This window comes from Podarcis cretensis, assembly GCF_951804945.1.
Source record: "Podarcis cretensis genome assembly, chromosome: 12".
NCBI lineage: Eukaryota > Metazoa > Chordata > Lepidosauria > Squamata > Lacertidae > Podarcis > Podarcis cretensis.
The window spans coordinates 54,782,851-54,802,953 of record NC_137181.1 but is presented as its reverse complement, the minus strand read 5'-3'; the positions used below and the strand labels follow the sequence as shown (position 1 = coordinate 54,802,953).

The following is a 20,103-nucleotide window of genomic DNA, read 5'->3' as shown; positions in this document are numbered from 1 at the left end:
AAATACAGTAGTGCTGCTGACCAGACTTGTAGCTGTTGCTTGCTTTAAGGAGAAATTTTCAGGAGAGACAGTCTTAATAGCAGCCACAACACAGTTAAGAATGGTCAAAGCATTTCATGAACATTATCTTTGAAAGAGTAGTGGGGAATCTCTTTGAGCACTCCCTGAGAATAAGATTTTCAGAAATATAAGTTACAGGTTTTCTCTCCCCACTCCAAAACTTCTAAGTTTCGGTAGGTTTGGAAAGTGCAAGTAGGAGATAAACTGGCAAAGAAGATGCTCCAGGATTTTGCTGCTATTCTAAATCTAACCTGATCCCAGGGAAAGCTTGCACAACTTATGAACCAGCAATCCAAATATAACTGTGCTTGACCAGTACTGGGAGTTGCAAAATGCTTGATAAGCCTTCTACATTTTTGCAGTCCTGAGCGGGCTAATGAGTTCATTAAGCGTTTTATGGCTGAAACTGTGCTTGCACACAAAAGCAATTGTAGCAAGTCTGCCACCTATTTTCTGCCTCTCGAGGAACACACTTTTTGATAGATCACATTCTGCATTGTTCATCACATATGGTAATAATTCAACCATTTGGTGGCATGGCTCAAGGCTATAAAATGAATGGGCCCTGGGGAAGATGGTACAATTCCTAGTGCATGCATAACTGCCAGACTGTCCCTGCAATATAAGGTTTGCCAAAGAGAGCATTTAAACTCCAGAAACAGTAAATCCAGGCCCATTTGATATTGCACAGGCTGAAAATTTGTGATGAAAGCCAGAACACCATAAATGCACAGTTGTGTTTGGCTTTTTGTAATATAAATCTGACTCAGTAGATTTGATTTTAAGCATCTGCATAAGCTTCGCTTACTAACCTTGCATACAGTCAACTTATATGAAATTTGAAATTGGGATTCTTAAAGGTCACCTGGTGAGCTGAAATGGAAGAACTGCTGTTTGAGAATTTTTCTTTTGCGCTTATACATTTCTTGGCTAAAAATATCTGGCTTGGGTATAGTTCTTTTCTTGACATAAATCACTTGCTACTGTGCAACAAATTCTTTATTGCAACCAACAGTAAACTTTATGAGCTTGTATTCCAAGATTGCCATCTCTACTTGAGTGGAGAACAGCTTTAACTTTTTTTATCATTTCCTTTTCCTCATATGGGCATCTGAATGGGTTGTGAGTTTTGTTTCTGGGTAGAGATGGGCAAAACCAACCCATCTCAATTCAGAAATGGTCTCTCCACACACACCCATACCTGAAAAAATGTTTTAGAGGCACAGATTATAATTTCCTACATACTTTACTTAGAAAACTAAAAAGCCCCAGGCACACACCTCAGGCAAAACCAATACTCCATTAAGAAAAAGCCTTGCAGGGCCTCTCTTATATGAAAATCAAGAGGTCTCTCCCACCTGTTTCTCCCTCCCCAGGGTAAGGATTTCCACCCCTCAAGGAAGGAATCAGGCTGGCGGAAAATGAAACCCATTTAAAAATCTGACACAACTTAAGGGCGGGTTGGACCCAGTTCAAAAATGGACCAGGTTTTTTGAGCAAAGTCCCACACTATCCCGTCTACCAGGCGCATAGTCAGCTCCTGGCATCTTACAGCAGCTGCCAGAGCACCCAGTAGCTCAGGATCAAGAGCGATATTTGCCCCAGGATCCCCAACAGCAGAAACAATTGGACATAATTTTAATTTCCTTCACTGCCCTGGAGTGAAACTAGCTCAAGCACGCTGGGGCACTGTGGGAAATGAAAATGGCTACACCCAGCCATCCTTGGAGACCAGGGCCAGATTTACATATAAGCTAAACAAGCTATAGCTTTGGGCCCCACTCTCTTGTAAAAGGTAAAGGTACCCCTGCCCGTACGGGCCAGTCTTGACAGACTCTGGGGTTGTGCGCCCATCTCACTTAAGAGGCCAGGGGCCAGCGCTGTCCGGAGACACTTCTGGGTCACGTGGCCAGCGTGACATCGCTGCTCTGGCGAGCCAGAGCCGCACACGGAAACGCCGTTTACCTTCCCGCTGGTAAGCGGTCCCTATTTATCTACTTGCACCCGGAGGTGCTTTCGAACTGCTAGGTTGGCAGGCGCTGGGACCGAGCAGCGGGAGCGCACCCCGCCGCAGGGATTCGAACCGCCGACCTTTCGATCGGCAAGCCCTAGGCGCTGAGGCTTTAACCCACAGCGCCACCTGCATCCCTCACTCTCTTGAGGGCCCCCCAAAAAAATTAAAGGAAAAAAATGGATGTACATTTCCAAAATATAAGATAAAAAACAAATAAAATAAAACCTACATACAGCAACAGTGTTTGTGTTGTGTAGGCTCCTATGATGTAAGTAATGGGCCCCGCCTGCTAGCCTGCTCCCTATAATATCACTGGTTTGCTCATTTCTATATACAGTGGTACCTCGGGCTAAGTACTTAATTCGTTCCGGAGGTCCGTTCTTAACCTGAAACTGTTCTTAACCTGAAGCACCACTTTAGCTAATGGGGCCTCCCACTGCCGCTGCACCGCTGCTGCATGGTTTCTGTTCTCATCCTGAAGCAAAGTTCTTAACCCGAGGTACTATTTCTGGGTTAGCGGAGTCTGTAACCTGAAGTGTATGTAACCTGTAGCGTCTGTAACCCGAGGTACCACTGTATAGGGTGCCTACATTCTGCATGTGCAAATGGGTCTAGATACCTATTACAGTGGTGCCTCGCAGGACGAAAATAATCCGTTCCGCGAGTCTCTTCGTCTAGCGGTTTTTTCGTCTTGCGAAGCATCCCTATTAGCGGCTTAGCGGCTATTAGCGGCTTAGCGGCTAAGCAGCTATTAGCGGCTTAGCGGCTTAGAAAAAGGGGGGAAAGGGAAAAAACTCGCAAGACTCGCAAGACGTTTTCGTCTTGCGAAGCAAGCCCATAGGGAAATTCATCTTGCGAAGCGCCTTGAAAAACGGAAAACCCTTTCGTCTAGCAGGTTTTTCGTCTTGCGAGGCATTCATCTTGCGGGGCACCACTGTAGGTCCATAAATTACCACATAGCATATATTAAACACAAAAACCAGTGACAATTCATTGTTGACGAAGGACAACTGGACATATAAAGGGCCCCATTACCTTCAGTAGCTTAGGGCCTCATCAAACCTAAATCCAGCCCTGATGGAGACATAGGAGCCAACTCCTAGGGACCAAGGTTCCTTCACCACCAGAAGCACCCAGAAAATATTTGAGGGTGCCACACCACTGCCAGTTGATAGGCATTGCCATTCAAATGGTGTGTGTGCGTTGCATCTTGGGATCAATTATGCAGCATGGGACTCCCCATCCCCTGATATTTTATTCAAGTTGGCATCTCTGCTTGGGAAGTTTCTGCAGCTACTGCCTGGTGGCGCCTATCAGTGAAAGAGGGATCCCACCAGAAGGCAGTATGCCCAATACGCCATCAAACCTGGAGCCAGTTTTGCACAATCAAACAACATCAAGAATGAATTTTCCCCATAGCATTATTAATAATGGTGCAAGTTTTTAACAGGGGGTGGATTTTTTTACACAGTAAAAATGGACATTGGGGTGGGTCTCAGTTCTACAGAAAGGCAAATGAGTGGCACATATTGGCATGGGAATAAACGGATACTCCTCCACAACTGTTAAGGCAATCCCAAACAATTTTATTTTTTTAAATGAGGCTTTTGGAGTCAGCTGGCATTTTCCCCACAAGAGGGAAATAATGTGCAAACTCATCTGCCAAATAACACTCAATATTTTAATTTTTTAGTGAGAGAAAGATTGCATTTTTATGAATTGTAAACTTGTGCAAATTTAATCAATAGATTAATCAGCTAAAAATCTGATGATTAATCAATCACAATTCCTTTAACTAGGCTGCAGCTCTAATCTTAACGCAAATTAATCAATAAATTAATTAACTAAAAATCTGATGATGATCAATTACAATTTCTCTCACTTGGTTGCAGCACTAATCCTAATGAACTAGCTTCACTAATATGATTGTTTCTAGAACATTCATTTTATATTTCTCAGCTACCTTTTAAGTTTTCGTTGTTCTGCTGAAAGGTAGCATATAAATGTTTTTAATGTTTATTTAGAAAAATCTTGAATTTACCATGCATTGATTTTCTTTTGTTGTGTCAGGCATGGAGGCAAAATATACGTATTTAAGATGTATAGATACCTTCCCCTTCCCCCAAAACAGACTGTGACAAAAAAAATTAAAATATTAAGATTTGCCCATTTATCTTCTGCAGATACGGGTAGTTGGATGTGTCTGGTTGTAGGATGGGAATGTGTAATCAATTACACTCAGGAATTCTTTGAAATAATGCAGCGCTGACAGACATACACAGTTGGGTGGCCATCTTCATCTGCAATCCACTCCTGTCCACTGTCAAGTCCATGCATCTCACTATCAAACAAAATTCACTGGCCAGAATTGGCAGAAGTAACCAAAGTCCAGACTAATTGGCTCCATCTCTGAGACACCAATTATCTGCATTAGAAACAGGAGCTGGTGGATTAACACAGAGCCCCTAATTTAACAGTGGAATCCTATGCATGCTTACTCAGAAGAAAGCAGCATTGAGTTGAAGGCTGTTTATTCCGAGTTAAGTGGTTATGGCAAATTAACCTCTCTTGCCCAGATCCATCCAGTGACATTGGATTGGGCTGAACCCATATTTATAGATATCCACACACTTTATATAATTGGACTCCAGAAACGCTAGCACTATAATTATTACAAGAAACAACAAAGGAATGGCATCTTGTGAATATAACACTAACTGAGAAGGAATTCCTGCACCGCAATTAAGTCCTCCAATTTCCATTTCGGGATTTGGCGTTCCGCTCCACCCTCCACCCCCCCAATGCACATTATTTGCAGCAATGAAAAATGAGAAAAGCTTGGCATGGTACGGAGGGATTGCAAATGAATGACAGCTGGAAGATAGATTCTGAAAGGGTCTCTGAATACTTGGTGCCAATTGGCCTTAAAGGCAAATGTCGGCATTTGCGGGGGGTGGGGCAGAGGAATATGCTGGGAAATAAAACTCACTCTGGCTTTAATGACAAGAGCAGGGAAAGTTTAGGTAGCTAAAGAGGAAGAAAACCCGCTTTTGAAGTTCTCCCATCAATAACCGTCATTTATAAGAAGTTCGTCTCCCATCCAAAGATCACTTGCACTCCACCTGTCTTCATAAACCAACACACAGTCCATGCGCAAGTCTTGTTCCGGCCTCTCCCCCACAGGGAATGCACAAGCCATGCGAGAAGCCCAGCCACTCTGCTTTTTCTATTAACACTCCCGGTCAAGCTGCACTCCTCCTCATGGCACCGCATGGAGTGCTATTCCATTTATATAGTCCTTCAGGGGGAATTTACTCTCCAGCTGCACTGCTAGATTCTGCCTGCCCATTCTGCTCCAGGGTGGCACCTGTCCATTTTCCTTTGCTGCCTGCTTTATTTTTTAATAACCAAGAGGGGCTCTTTCTGTCCGCTGCCCATATCCCTTTTCACGTATGCAGTGCCACGCAGGCAAACCCATTTTGTGCGTCTGCCTTTTTTGCTATTGTTATATTCTGAACATGGCCCCAGACACCACTCCTCTCTTCCCTGACAGCTGCCGGCTGCTGACAGACCTGTGATCAAATGCACACAGGTTTGGGCAACGTGGCTGGTGCAGTTGCAGAAATGTATCAGTACAGTGGTGCCTCGCAAGATGAAATTAATCCGCTCCGTGAGGCTCTTCGTATAGCGGTTTTTTTGTCTTGCGAAGCAAGCCCATTGACAGCTTAGTGGATTAGCGCTATTAGCCGTTTAGCAGCTTTTAGCGGATCAGCTGATAAGCGGCTTATCAGCGGATCAGCTGATAAGCAGCTTATCAGCGGATCAGCTGATAAGCAGCTTAGGGCTTAGGAAAAGGGGGGGAAAAGGGGGAAAACCCCGCAGGAACTCGCAAGACATTTTCGTCTTGCGAAGCAAGCCCATAGGGAAATTCGTTTTGCGAAGCGCCTCCTTTCGTCTAGCAGGTTTCCCGTCTTGCGAGGCGTTCGTTTTGCGGGGCACCACTGTAACTACGTTCAACCATGAGGAGGGGAGACAAATGGAGAAATCATACCCAGAAATCATACCCAAGCACATGAAACGTCTGAGAAGCATCAATAAAGCAACATAAAGTGCCTTGGCATTCTTTGAAATTAAAGGTGGCACACAAATAATTCATATATATATATAATTTTAAGCATATATATATATATATATATATATATATTAAGCATGGGGTGCAGTTGAACCAACAGTATGAAATATCCTGCAAACAAAAAGTTGGGGAAGGGAGGAATTAAAAAGTTTAGCTGTAGAGTTTTCTGAATATAGAGTGTCCTCTATGCATGTAAACATAATTATACAGGTCCTGTCAGTTTAAACCAGTATTTTCCCCCCAAAATGAATCAAGCATTTAAAGGTGGCACTCACCTGGATAGGAATAGTTTCCCCTGAAGGTTAAGATCAGCGGCACAATCATCTGACTGACAATTCCTCTCAAAAACAGTCTATGAGAATTAAGAAAATAACGTTACTGGGAAGGGGAAAACAAGAAGACCAAATAATCTCTGTTTGATATGCTGCGGGATCTACTTTTGAAAAATTAGATACAGTGGTACCTCGGGTTAAGAACTTAATTCGTTCTGGAGGTCTGTTCTTAACCTTAAACTGTTCTTAACCTGAAGCACCACTTTAGCTAATGCGGCCTCCTGCTGCCACCGCACAATTTCTGTTCTCATCCTGAAGCAAAGTTCTTAACCCAAGGTACTATTTCTGGGTTGGCAGAGTCTGTAACCTGAAGCGTCTGTAAGCCAAAGTACCACTGTATTGCTATGATAGATTTTGTTGTGTGAATGGTGCCACAGACCCTCTGGGGTCCACGGAACACCACTTATGAGCCACTGTCAAGTTGTGCTGACATAACCAAGTTAAAAAGCAAATGATAGTCTGAATCAGCCTTAACACATGGTCTGAAAGAGAGTTTGGAGATTTGAAACCTCAAAAATTAAGGCTCATAAAGGAAGTTATAAATAAAAAGCATCTCTTTGGAACTTATCAAATGCAAAGCATTACACACGACACTCTTCACCTTTCCTTGAAAAGGAAGCTTCTCCTTGCAACTAGTGATGGCAAAGAACCAGTTGCTTTTTAATGCACATGCTCAGACTCTTGGCTGTTTGCAAAGCACGTCTAATAGAACACATCCCATGAATCCCAATGCAAGCACCTGATTTCATCTCACTGACCACAAGTAATTAACATTCCTGAACACTTTACTGGGATTTAACTATAGACAACAGGTTACAAGAAGACAAAATAACGGGCAGAGTACTTCCATCGAGAGTCATAGCAGGTGAAGTAAATGGGGGTGAATTCCTCAGGAGCTATAAATGTAGAAGGAGGAATCCTTCTATTAAACAAAGCAGGCATGCTCTTGCAAGAGGTGAACAGGAACAGCTGTAAAATTCCTTGGACCTGCCAGGAAAATGTTCCATTTCATGGGGCGAAGGGTCAGTATTGGGTAGCAGAAAAGGGGCAACCCAGGCACAAAGCCCTGCACAGCCAAACCAGACTGCCGTGAGATAAATGATAAATCAGAAAAGGAGCAGTGCTTTTCTCCCCTGTAAAAAAGTTGCCTGTGTTCACCAGGTTCATGGCGATCCGCCTTCTGAATCCACCACCCTCACAGGGGGTGCACTGCGGCACCCCCCCAAAAAAAGTCTGCCACTTGACCAGACACAGCCACCTGCCCTGTGGCATACACAAGGGCTCACAGTGCCCCACATTTTTCCTTTTTCCCTTCGTCCACACCCACTGAAAGCTCCAGGAAGCAGTAGAGCAATAGAGTTGAAAGCGACCACAAGGGTCACCACAATATTTGAAGGGGGGGAGGTGCTGGTATTGTGTACCGCTGAGTATTGCCAGAACAAAAGCACTGAAAAGGAGCATAAGTACTTCATACATCTCATTTTTAAGCAATTGACTTGGCTACAGGAACGTGGCCATAGAACTGAACATGCAGAAAGCAGTTGATGGGCGCTGAGTTTGACTCTATTGGTTTGCCATGCTACTGAGTTCCCACAGAGAACTAAATTGCACAGCTGATCCCTGCAGAAAGCAACTTTGCCAGTTCTGTGCTCTGCATTTTGCCGAGACTTTCAGCTTGTTGGACCCTTGGGAAGTGCTGTGCAAGGGCCTTGTTTGATAGGTGGGTGGAGCAACCCACCTGCCAATCACATGACCTCTGTTAGAAAGGAGAAACCAAAAGCCGCTGCCCCAGTCGGCATAAGTGAATGGTTTTGCAAATACACAAGTCACATTTAGCATAAAGGCAATGGCCGTTCTGTACGGTTTTGTTGCTCAAGTTAATTAACTGCAGACCTTTCAAAGTCAGAAATGCTTCTAGACACTTTCTTGTTCAAGTCATGACTAAATTACTTCCAAGCCTATCAGTCTGGCTCTCCCTCCCACATGCAGGCCTGATTCATTAAAGGACAGACCATTTGAAAGCCCAGTTCAAGCCAATTGTATTTCAAAGCTGGGTGGGATCATGTTTAGATTTCCTGGCATGGGAAGGGTCCATTCACTGCCAACTTTGGGTTCACTCTGACCACTGAATTCCAACATGAGAAGCCAGGCAAGTATATGTGGGTGGGTCTGGATGCATTAGGGATTCCACTCAACCAAAGTATGGGGGGGGGGGACCATTATATTCAATTAGACCAAAAGGGAGGGGTAGGAGAAAGCAGTTTCCTGTAATAAAGGCAAGATCTGTATCTTGGACATATTGGGAGTAACACTGAAAACTTCTCCTCTGCTCTACCCAACATCAGAGGACATTCTCAGCATCAAATAATTTTACTCCTACATGTCGCAGATGTTCTGAAGGATAATGAACAATGCTATGCCTGTGAAACTGGTCACTGCCTTCCCTACCCCTCGTGAAATTCCTCTGTTGCCATCCTGAATGATATCAGGGCTGGTCTACAAAGCGTCCTATCTGCTCCCCAGCCACTTCCTCACAGAGAGTTTCCACAGTGTGCTGTAACCTTTGGTTGCTGTGGGACTTCTCCCTATTGTGTGGAGAGTTTTCTCACCATCCTCAAACCTGTCGCGGTGCTGGCTTAGGAAGTTCTCTATATGATAAGGAGCAGCCGAGCCGTAACCAGTGTCTGGCCTGGAAGACACATCGCACAAGTTCACCTCCCTGACAGTAAAACTACAGCAATAATAAAACAAATAATCACGTGCCGCTCTGTCATGAGACTCAAAGCCATCAGACTGAGGATTCCACCTCCAAGTTTTTAATGTGTGACATTTTAATGTATTTTTAATCTTTGTTGGAAGCCGCCCAGAGTGGCTGGGGAAACCCAGCCAGATGGGCGGGGTATAAATATTATTATTATTATTATTATTATTATTATTATTATTATTATCTGCATAATGGAAGGCACAACCCTAAATTGATTCCATGCTAGAATAGCCTTTCAACCAGCCTACTTGGACCTTAAGGACATCTGTGGAGGCCCCTCTTGCTCAAATTCAGGTGGTGGCAAGAAAAGAGCAGCCTTCTCAGTGTTGGCCCCTTCCCTTTGGAATGCTCTCCTCAGGGACGCTTGCATGGTGCTCGCTTTACAACCCTTTGGATGCCGGATGAAGATTTGCCTTCTCCTCATACTTTTTACTATCTTAATAGATTTAGCTGCAGCAGTAGCAGGTTTGGGGTTTTTTTGTGCATTAGAGTGCCATCTTTCTCAGCCAGTAATGTTAATATTCTGAATGGGGATTTTGTGTTTAGTCCTCTGTTTAAGTGGGAATGTTGTCATTGATGTTGATTAATGTGTTTCAGGAAATTGTTCCTTGCAGTGTCATGTGCAGTTTTGCCTAGAGGCATCTTGTATTAGGTAATACCTAAATGCAAAAAATAATAATAATAGCATCCCCAATCCATAGTTTTTGTGGAGCAAAACAACAAACACCATGCCAAGTCTAAAACCTTACAATTCCCCCCCCCCAAACATGTTTAAAGTTATTTCATTTGACTTTGGTTTACAAAATGACAGGCTATAAGAAAAAATGCCCAGTGACAGCAGCCACATTCCTCAGGAAACGCACACACACTTCTGCCCTCTGGCAAAAGCGGGATTCAGTTAAGATTCATTTACTTATACCAGCTCGAAGCAGCTATTTTTAACAATATGAAATTTGGAATACAGATGGGAGACCACTCTTCTGAATAGGCAGCAAGTGAATACCCAGCATCTTATTCATCATAGTTCATTCTGATCATCTGCTTGAAGGTTTCTTTTTTTAAAAAAAAAAAATAGTGTGTAATATACGGTGGTGATTAAAAACAAATACAAGTTATGGGGCAGGGGGAGGTATTTGTGCAACCACACTTATGCAGCAGTAAGGACTAGAAATATTGTACAGTGCTCAGAAAGACTGAATGCAAGCTCTCAGACTGCCTGTCCCTCAATAAATACATGATTGCAACAATCTCCTTTCTAAATCTGGTGTTACTTGGCATGGTAAATGTTATGTATTGAAGTTCTCACCCTGGCCACCAGGAGTATCGTGTATATAGTTTTCACTCAGGTCCATGTCAGTTACTGTATTTTTTGCTCTATAAGACTCACTTTTTCCCTTCTAAAGTAAGGGGAAATGTGTGTGTGTCTTATGGAGCGAATGCAGGCTGCGCAGCTATCCCAGAAGCCAGAACAGCAAGAGGGATTGCTGCTTTCACTGCGCAGCGATCCCTCTTGCTGTTCTGGCTTCTGAGATTCAGAATATTTTTTTTCTTGTTTTCCTCCTCCAAAAACTAGGTGCGCCTTGTGGTCTGGTGCGTCTTATAAAGCGAAAAATGCGGCACTTTAGGCGGGAAACCCTGGGTTGTTGTTGCTACAATGTTGACAGCTGGCTGCCTATAAAAGCTGGCTGGCTGAGCTGTTTGCTGTTCAGTTCTGCTCCAGCTTACAAATAAAGAGCTGCTTTGGAGAAATCACTGCGTCGTCTGCTATGTCTACCCACTATTTAACAGTAAACATGAGCTTGAGTACAAAGAAGGGAACAGCAGTTCTTTCCGTCCTAGATTCTCATGGTGCTGTTATTTATCCATTTTTAGCAGGAAGATCATCTGGTATCTCACCTGGTTTCTCTGAGCCATCTTCTGCCCTCTCTTCCATCGAAGAACAGGCTTGAGTGAAGGCAATTCCTTTTCCTCCTTTGCCGTGATATGGTCTCCAAGATCATATGCAGCTTCAAATATAATTGGTGATATCACATCTTTGACCCTTCTCTGTAAGATTAAATTATACAAAAAGAGTGTTGTATAAATCAAAGCATAGACTGGGATGCCACTGCAAGCTCAGTGAATACCAGAAGCGACGTAGCTTCGCCTTCTTCTTCCTTTCCTTCTCATCCACTCATCCACTTCCTTCCCCCAGTCCACCTGCTCCACCCAACAACGAAAAGATGGTATCTTCAAATTTCAGTCAGAAATATGGGGTTGCAGAACTATGGTTAAGCAACCCAGCATCTCTACTCATAATTACGCTTCGGAAGGATTTGTTCTTTCAAACATAAATACACATTCATACACAAATGTGTGAGGCATTGGGGAAGGCATTTTAGCAGAATAATGTATTGTATTGCAATCTGCCAGTCAAATGATAGATTCAGACATGGAACTGAGAATAAATTGATTATTCTCCTATGATAATGCAAGGGAATTTGGGTGGTGCCGCAATGGAAACCCTCCAGCTATTTTTCCTGAGACATCCTGATCATTTGCTCTCTGTTGGAACACAGGTGAGATGAAGGATCCTGTTCTGTCACCACTGATGAAGTGAGATCTCATGGCCAGTCTAGTGGAATTGTGGGGTGGCTGGGGCAGATCCTGCTTTTCACTTCAGACTGCAAATTGTCTGGGTTGGCCTGGGATCAGTAAAACATTTCTTTCTGCAGCAGACCTGTGTATTAATGAGCTAATGTAAGTGAGGTATGAATCAACCCTCGGAGTATTTACACACAAATTAGACTCCTAAACTCACTTCAGTTGCTATCAGAGTGAAGCTATGGAAAGGCACCTACTGGCCAAAAGTAGATAGGGATACTTTGAGGGAAGAACTTGCTGTCATCATTTGTTCAAAGCAACTCGGTGTGGTGGAGTTTTGAGAGTTGTGAGCTACATAAAGCATTTGGGAAGTGTAAGATGTGGCTTGGCATGCCAAGAGCTTATTAAATTAAAAATAACATTTGGAAGAGTAGCTGGCAGCTCCACCAGGCAACCTGTTATGCTCATTGCCTGCAGTTAGTGCATTATCCTAACATTTGCTAGAGAACAAAGAATAACAATCAATTAAGCATGCCCTTTGTAGGATCCAAGTCCTGGTTCTCTTTATCTTCCGCCACCGGTTGTAGATGAAGTGGAACGAGATATTGAGAAAAGAAAAACAGAAGCAGATATTGGGTTGCACCCACCCACAAGGGGTTTGCAGAGCTTTCAGTAGACAATAAAGACAGTGCTCGTTATGAGAGAAAAGGTAGGGTGATGAAAGACACACATGCACACACAAAAACAACAATTTAAGCCAAATCAACTGCAACCTTCTGAGAACAGTAGCTCAGGAGGAATGCGTAAAAAGAAGCCCACTTTGCCACCTGCTTATTAGAGCACTGAATAACTTTTTTTTCATTTTTTACAATCATTCCATTAACAATGAACTCAGGTGAGTGAGTGAAGGCAGGTGAGAGAGGCAAAACAGGTCCCCTCCAAGCATACTTGGAGAAAGTCTGAAATCTGCAGAAGACTAAAAAAAAAATCTGTTAAAAAAAACACCCTAAGACAAGGTGAAAAACAGCTTGATAAGGATTTAGGACTAACTATGGGCAGTAGCCACAAATACTGAATTTCAATTGGGGGGGAAAGTGGAAAACTGAGGAAGTGTGCTATAGAGTGGCTTGCTTCAGCCCTTCATAGTTACTTACAGTATCCTGGAGGTGGCCAGAGCTGGCTGGCACCCTGAACAGAAATACTCCTATTTGCAGTTTTGGTGTTGATTGCAACTACTGTACATTTGTTTTTCACTGAGATTCCAGTATACAAGTGTCTGAATCAATAAACTGGTGGTGAGGTTAAGCAGCATCATATTCTTAGAGGTCCATCATGTAGCTGAGAAAATCCCAAACAGCCCACTAGTACTGTATCCCATGAAAAATACATGGCTTAAAATAAAAAAAAATTCTCCCACGAGCCCAGAATATCTAGGAAAGAGGAGGCCACTAGCCAAACCTTTTGAGTGGTTAATTGCCATTGCCTTGCCTCCTTTCAATCAGACCCTGCACAGAGGGACAAGTCATCCTGCCATGTCTCTATAGAGGATGTAATTGGATCATTCAATCACTCCCAAATTACCACCCACATCTGTGCAGAGTGGCTGAAAAGAGACAAGCCCAGAGCAGCAATTTACCATGGAAAATCGCCTGCCCTTAGAGAAGGCTGCCTCCAGATCAGAACACTGACTCCAGATCAGAACACTAACCCTGAATTGAAGAACCTGCACCAGGTGAAGTTTGGGATAGATGTCCTGCATAATTAAACATAAGTAAACATAGCTGAGTGTCAGAATGAAAGATTCCAGCAATTTTAATTTGGGGAAAGAAATGGAGGCAGTAAGAGATTTGACTTTCTTGGGCTCCATGATCACTGCAGATGGTGACAGCAGTCACGAAATTAAAAGACGCCTGTTTCTTGGGAGAAAAGCAATGACAAACCTAGACAGCATCTTAAAAAGCAGAGACATCACCTTGCCAACAAAGGTCCGTATAGCTAAAGCTATGGTTTTCCCAGTAGTGATGTATGGAAGTGAGAGCTGGACCATAAAGAAGGCTGATCGCCGAAGAATTGATGCTTTTGAATTCTGGTGCTGGAGGAGACTCTTGAGAGTCCCATGGACTGCAAGAAGATCAAACCTCTCCATTCTGAAGGAGCCCTGAGTGCTCACTAGAAGGACAGAACGTGAAGCTGAGGCTCCAATACTTTGGCCACCTCATGAGAAGAGAAGACTCCCTGGAAAAGACCCTGATGTTGGGAAAGATGGAGGGCACAAGGAGAAGGGGACAACAGAGGACGAGATGGTTGGACAGTGTTCTCGAATCTACCAGCATGAGTTTGACCAAACTGCAGGAGGCAGTGGAAGACAGAAGTGCCTGGCGTGCTCTGGTCCAGGGGGTCACGAAGAGTCGGACACGACTAAACGAATAAACGACAACAAAACATAGCTGAGTGTCAGAATGAAGGATTCCAGCAATTTTAATTTGGGGGTGGGGGTAGCGTGCCCCAGTGAGAATCAACACTGCTATGGATGGTAAAAGCTTAATGCTACAGCTGTTGTTAAACAGCCGACCTATTGCGCGAGGAACACAAAAGCCAGTCAGCCGACCAAGGTACCACGCACACTGCCTTGCCCCCATAATTGAGGGGGTTGGGGCCATGCGACTTGCAAGGTACCCTCAGTCTAAGAGTAGCACTTCAGAGTTTCTTAATGACTTGTAAAGAACCCCCCCCCCATCATGTTTATTTATTTATATGAAAAGGATCTAGTTCCCACTCAGATTGAGGTTGAATCCTGACAAGACAGAAGTACTGTTTCTGGGGAACAGGAGGCGGGCAGGTGTAGAGGATTCCCTGGTCCTGAATGGGGTAACTGTGCCCCTGAAGGACCAGGTGCGCAGCCTGGGAGTCATTTTGGACTCACAGCTGTCCATGGAGGCACAGGTCAAATCTGTGTCCAGGGCAGCTGTTTACCAGCTCCATCTGGTACGTAGGCTGAGACCCTATCTGCCTGCGGACTGTCTCGCCAGAGTGGTGCATGCTCTGGTTATCTCCCGCTTGGACTACTGCAATGCACTCTACGTGGGGCTACCTTTGAAGGTGACTCGGAAACTACAACTAATCCAGAATACGGCAGCTAGACTGGTGACTGGGAGCGGCCGCCGAGACCATATAACACCGGTCTTGAAAGACCTACATTGGCTCCCAGTATGTTTCCAAGCACAATTCAAAGTCTTGGTGCTGACCTTTAAAGCCCTAAACGGCCTCGGTCCAGTATACCTGAAGGAGCGTCTCCACCCCCATCATTCTGCCCGGACGCTGAGGTCCAGCGCTGAGGGCCTTCTGGCGGTTCCCTCATTGCGAGAAGCAAAGCTACAGGGAACCAGGCAGAGGGCCTTCTCGGTAGTGGCGCCCACCCTGTGGAACGCCCTTCCAGCAGATGTCAAAGCGATAAACAACTACCTGACATTCAGAAGACATCTTAAGGCAGCCCTGTTCAGGGAAGTTTTTAACGTGTGATTTTACTGTATTTTTGGTTTTTATGGAAGCCGCCCAGAGTGGCTGGGAAGGCCCAGCCAGATGGGCGGGATATAAATAATAAATTATTATTATTATTATTATTATTATTATTATTATTATTATTATTATTCTCTATGGTTCCGGAGGCCTGTTCTTAACCTGAAACTGTTCTTAACCTGAAGCACCACTTTAGCTAATGGGGCCTCCTGCTGCCGCTGCACGATTTCTGTTGTCATCCTGCAGCAAAGTTCTTAACCCGAGGTACTATTTCCGGGTTAGCGGAGTCTGTAACCTGAAGCGTATGTAACCTGAAGCATATGTAACCCGAGTTACCACTGTACAAGTAAAAGAAAACCAAGGCACGATAGACAACATAAGCTGAAAACACAGGCACCAATAAAGCTAGACAGGCTCCAAAAAAAACAACAAAAGAATTTTCACTGCCCTAAACACAAGCAGGGAGAGAGCCATAAAAATATCCTGCAGGAGGGATCTCCAGAGTCAAAGGGCCACTACAGAAAAGGCCCTGTTCTGTATTGACACCTTACAAGTACCTGCAGAGGCAGTGAGAAGGGCTCCTGTGGAAGATCTCAGTTCTCTGGCAGGATTATAAAGAGAAAATGTAAAGAAAATGAAGGTACATTCTTCCACCTTTGGTGGACGTGCCCAAGGATTAAGGCTTTCTGGGAGATGATTTATAACGAAATGAAAAAGGTACTTAAATATACTTTCTTGGAAAAAACCAGAGGCCTTTCTCCTGGGCATGGTCGGCCAATTGGTGCCAAAGAAGGATAGAACTTTCTTTAAGTATGCAACAACAGCAGCAAGAATACTCATCGCGAAGTATTGGAAGACACAAGATCTACCCACCCGGGAAGAATGGCAGATGAAGGTGATGGAGTACATGGAACTGGCGGAAATGACTGGCAGAATCTGAGACCAGGGAGAAGAGTTGGTAGAAGAAGATTGGAAGAAATTTAAAGTCTATTTACAGAAACACTGTAAAATTAAGGAATGTTAGAGGGAGGTTGGAATGAAGCTAAGTGGTTTTAGCAATAAGGTGGTTAAGGGGTACGTAAAAATGGATTGTTAACATGTAAAAATGTAAAGTTATAATATATTACGATAAAGTATCAAGATAAATGCAAAAAGGGTAAGGATTTGCTGAAACAACTATTGAACTAGAATACAAAAGAGGGAGGTGTGAGGAGGTCAGGGAAATAAGTAAAAGAAAAATAAGATATGGAAAGATTGAAATGTTTTTAATTGTTTTTTTTACTTTTTCTGTATTTTGTATTTTTATTTTTTATTTTCATTCTTGTAATTCTTTTGAAACCTTAATAAATATTATTATTTAAAAAAGAGAGAGAAAAGCAGTCCTTCAAATAACCTGGCCCAAGCCATTATGGGCTTTATATATCAAAATCAGCACTTTGCATTGCACTGGGACTGAGTAGGTTATCAGTGCTGTTGATACACATTTTGGGTGGGGTGGGGTACCAGGAGTCCTAAATTTGTCTTTTAAACTCCAGCAACTTCTAAAGCGTGCTTTTGCTGGGTGCTGTTCTGCTTCACCTATTTTGATGAAAGCTGCGGCAAGCAGAAGCTAGATTAATCGCATGTGTGGACCCTTCCCTCCAGAAAGCCCTAGGGAAATAGATCTCATATAGCCGCTTGTCTTTAATTAAAGCTTCCAAGTGCAGATTCTACACCAGCCATTCATTACAGCACATGTTCAGCTCTTTCAAGTGATCTCCTTACAGATTACAGACTTTCCAGAGGACTGGCAGATTCAATAAGGCAATACACAGCCAGTTCTAATGCAATGAAAATGGCACTTAGCTCAAAGAGGCTGAATAACTGTTCTTGGGATCAATCTCTTTTTGGTGGTTCGTTACAGCTGAATTCCCTGATTCTTTGATCAGATGTAGACAACATATACCATAAATGGTCATTAAAGCCTAAGGGCTTCTGCATATGTTGTATGTATGTTATTTTCCAGCCCAAAGCAATTGCTGCATTTACATTTTGGACACTACAAACAGTGAGTGCAATCCAGAAAGCACGGATGGTGGCGGCCGGGGGGGGGGGATTATTTGTAGTTTTTTGTACAAGGGGCGCCCATTCATTTCAGCAGAATCTAAGCAGCTGTTTAAGTCCTACTAAATTTGATAGAATTCAGAGCCCCTTCAAAGGCTACTAAAGCCAGTTCTTAAGTGCGTATAACTCCACAATAGCAATAGTAATGAGGTTTCCAGCAATCCTGTTTGCTTAATGTGCCGAGAAATGAACAAGCCTTTTAGCAGCACATGAAACCCTTTCACGGTGGAAGGAAACAAACCAGGAAGTCTTTCATTATTTATTCTTTTATTTCATAAAATTTATACGCCTCTTGATTGGTGTTTTTTTTTTAATAATAAAAAAACCCTTCAAAGTGGCTTACAAAAGATAGAACAGTAAAATCAAGAAAAATCCATAACCATACTTTTGAACATATAAAAGTCAAAATACTAAAACAGATTAAAATTACAGTCCCTAAACTTTCTAAGCACCTGGGTAGGCATTTCTAGACAATAATGATTAGTTATGGTTTCCTTGTTTTGTCCAATCTGAGAAACTATGGTTAAACCAGCATATTAAACGACTTATTCACGACTTATTTGGAAGCTGTTAAATTGTACTTTCCTGATTTAGATGAAATGAGAAACTATTGTTAATGGAAGACTTCCTAGTTTGCTAGCATATGGAGAGAAACTATGGATGCATTCATACTATACATTCCCCCAAAGACTCCTGGGAAATGTAGTTTACTGCTCACAGAGCTACAGTATCCAACACTCTTAACAAACTACATCTTTGGTGAATGTTGTATGCTTTAGATGCATAGTGTATATGCAGCCTATGAGGCTGTGTGTGTGGCCAAAAGGCTCATTCATATCTTGCCTTATATTAAACAGGCAGATACGATCATCGAAACACAGTCCGTGGCAGAGCAGAGACTAATGGAAACGGTGGGCTTTCTAATAAATTAAAGCCATTACAACATATATATATATATATATATATATATATATATACACACACAGAGAGAGAGAGAGAGGGGGGGGGAGGGAGGAGAGGGAGACAAGCTAACAGCACCCATGTTTAATTTTCATGTATATCACTGCTCATCTAAGCCAGAATGCCATAGAAAGAGTTATACTATTACACTCATGATCAGTTTCGCCTGGTGAGCCGAGCTGAGACTTGCATTCTGGTTTCCCTAGTCCAGCAGTCTATCCAATGCACCATAAACCTGAATATGGGCTGGCTATATTAGAGAAAAAGTGGAACAATGAAGACAATCTCGTCCATAATGTCCCCATATTATGGGAAGTCCTGTTGATTCCTCAGGCTCCCAGCAAACCCCTCCTGTTGCTATTTTATTCTGAATCGCTTTAGAAGCATCTTTATGGAGCCTGCATTATATCATATGTCTTGCCACTGAATATATTGCAAAGAAAATAAGCCACAAATTATGTGCATGGGCACCGTACTATGTATTCTGGACCCAGGAAATTATACCATGCAAAGCAAATAAATAAATAAGATAAGGTATAACCCCTATTATGGGAAGGAGGGGTAACAATATCAACACAGACTGAAAAGGCTTTGGGGTCCTTATATCTTGATGTTTAGCAGGAAGGTGGGAGTTAACAGGAGTGACTCTGCATAAGAGAAGAATCTTTGAACCAAACAACTTGTAGGCATCTTCTGCTATAGTGACATCCCATGACACATTCATAACTTTGAAGGGAAGGAAGTTAACTAAGAAAGCACATGCAGTATTTTCGCCCCCAAACTGCTATTTGAGAGGCTAAATCAATCACTATGCCTAATCACCACTACATGGCTCCCAGAAGAAAACAATCTTGGCTGGGATGTCAAATAATTCCACTCTTAATTATCAGCCAGAGGCCAATGTATAAATATAGGGTAAGATAGTGTATTTGACTGCATTTCAGAAAGCCAGAAAGGAGGAGGAGGCATGCCCAATATTTTGATGTGTGTTACACTCTCCCAGGGCAATCTTTTAAAATTAGAGTTTGTTTGTACTGCAGCCTTTCATTCCCCCCAAATACATAAACAGTGGGCAATGAACTGCCTTTCTTTCTTTCTTTTTCCTTTCCTTTCTTTTCTTTTCTTTTAAAAAATACCTAACTCAATTACAAGGGCAACTTCCAAAGCATCAAAGACAATCCCTTTGAACTCTCCTGCAACTTGCATATACGCTTGTCATTGTTGACGTCTTCTCCATGCCAATCATTGCATAGGTTCAAAATCTTATAAGGAATCTGTTATGAATTTGCAACGAGAACTTAAAGCAGAGCTGCATTTCTCACCCCTCTTTGAGCCACGCAGTGACTCTCACATGTCATATTGCACATGGAGAAAAGATGTATGAATGAACACCAAACACCTCAGATCAGGGGTCAGCAACCTTTTTCAGCCGTGGGCCGGTCCACTGTCCCTCAGACCATGTGGGGGGAGGCAGACTATATTTTGAAGGGGGGGGGGTAAAATGAACGAATTCCTATGCCCCACAAATAACCCAGAGATGCATTTTAAATAAAAGCACACATTCTACTCATGTAAAAACACGCTGATTCCCAGACTGTCCGTGGGCCGGATTCAGAAGGCAAGTGGGCCGCATCCGGCC

At 43.1% G+C, this 20,103-nt stretch overlaps 1 protein-coding gene across 1 annotated transcript in view; it reads right to left on the bottom strand.

The window, feature by feature from the left end:
• Positions 1 to 20,103, bottom strand: part of ITGA9 (integrin subunit alpha 9) — a 234,436-nt gene that overhangs the window by 83,153 nt on the left and 131,180 nt on the right. The window contains exons 16-17 of the mRNA XM_079947527.1: positions 11,199 to 11,348; positions 6,482 to 6,558 (exon numbers count right to left, since the gene is read on the bottom strand). Of these exons, the coding sequence (XP_079803653.1) occupies positions 6,482 to 6,558; positions 11,199 to 11,348 (227 nt within the window). The remainder of the gene's footprint in view (positions 1 to 6,481; positions 6,559 to 11,198; positions 11,349 to 20,103) is intronic.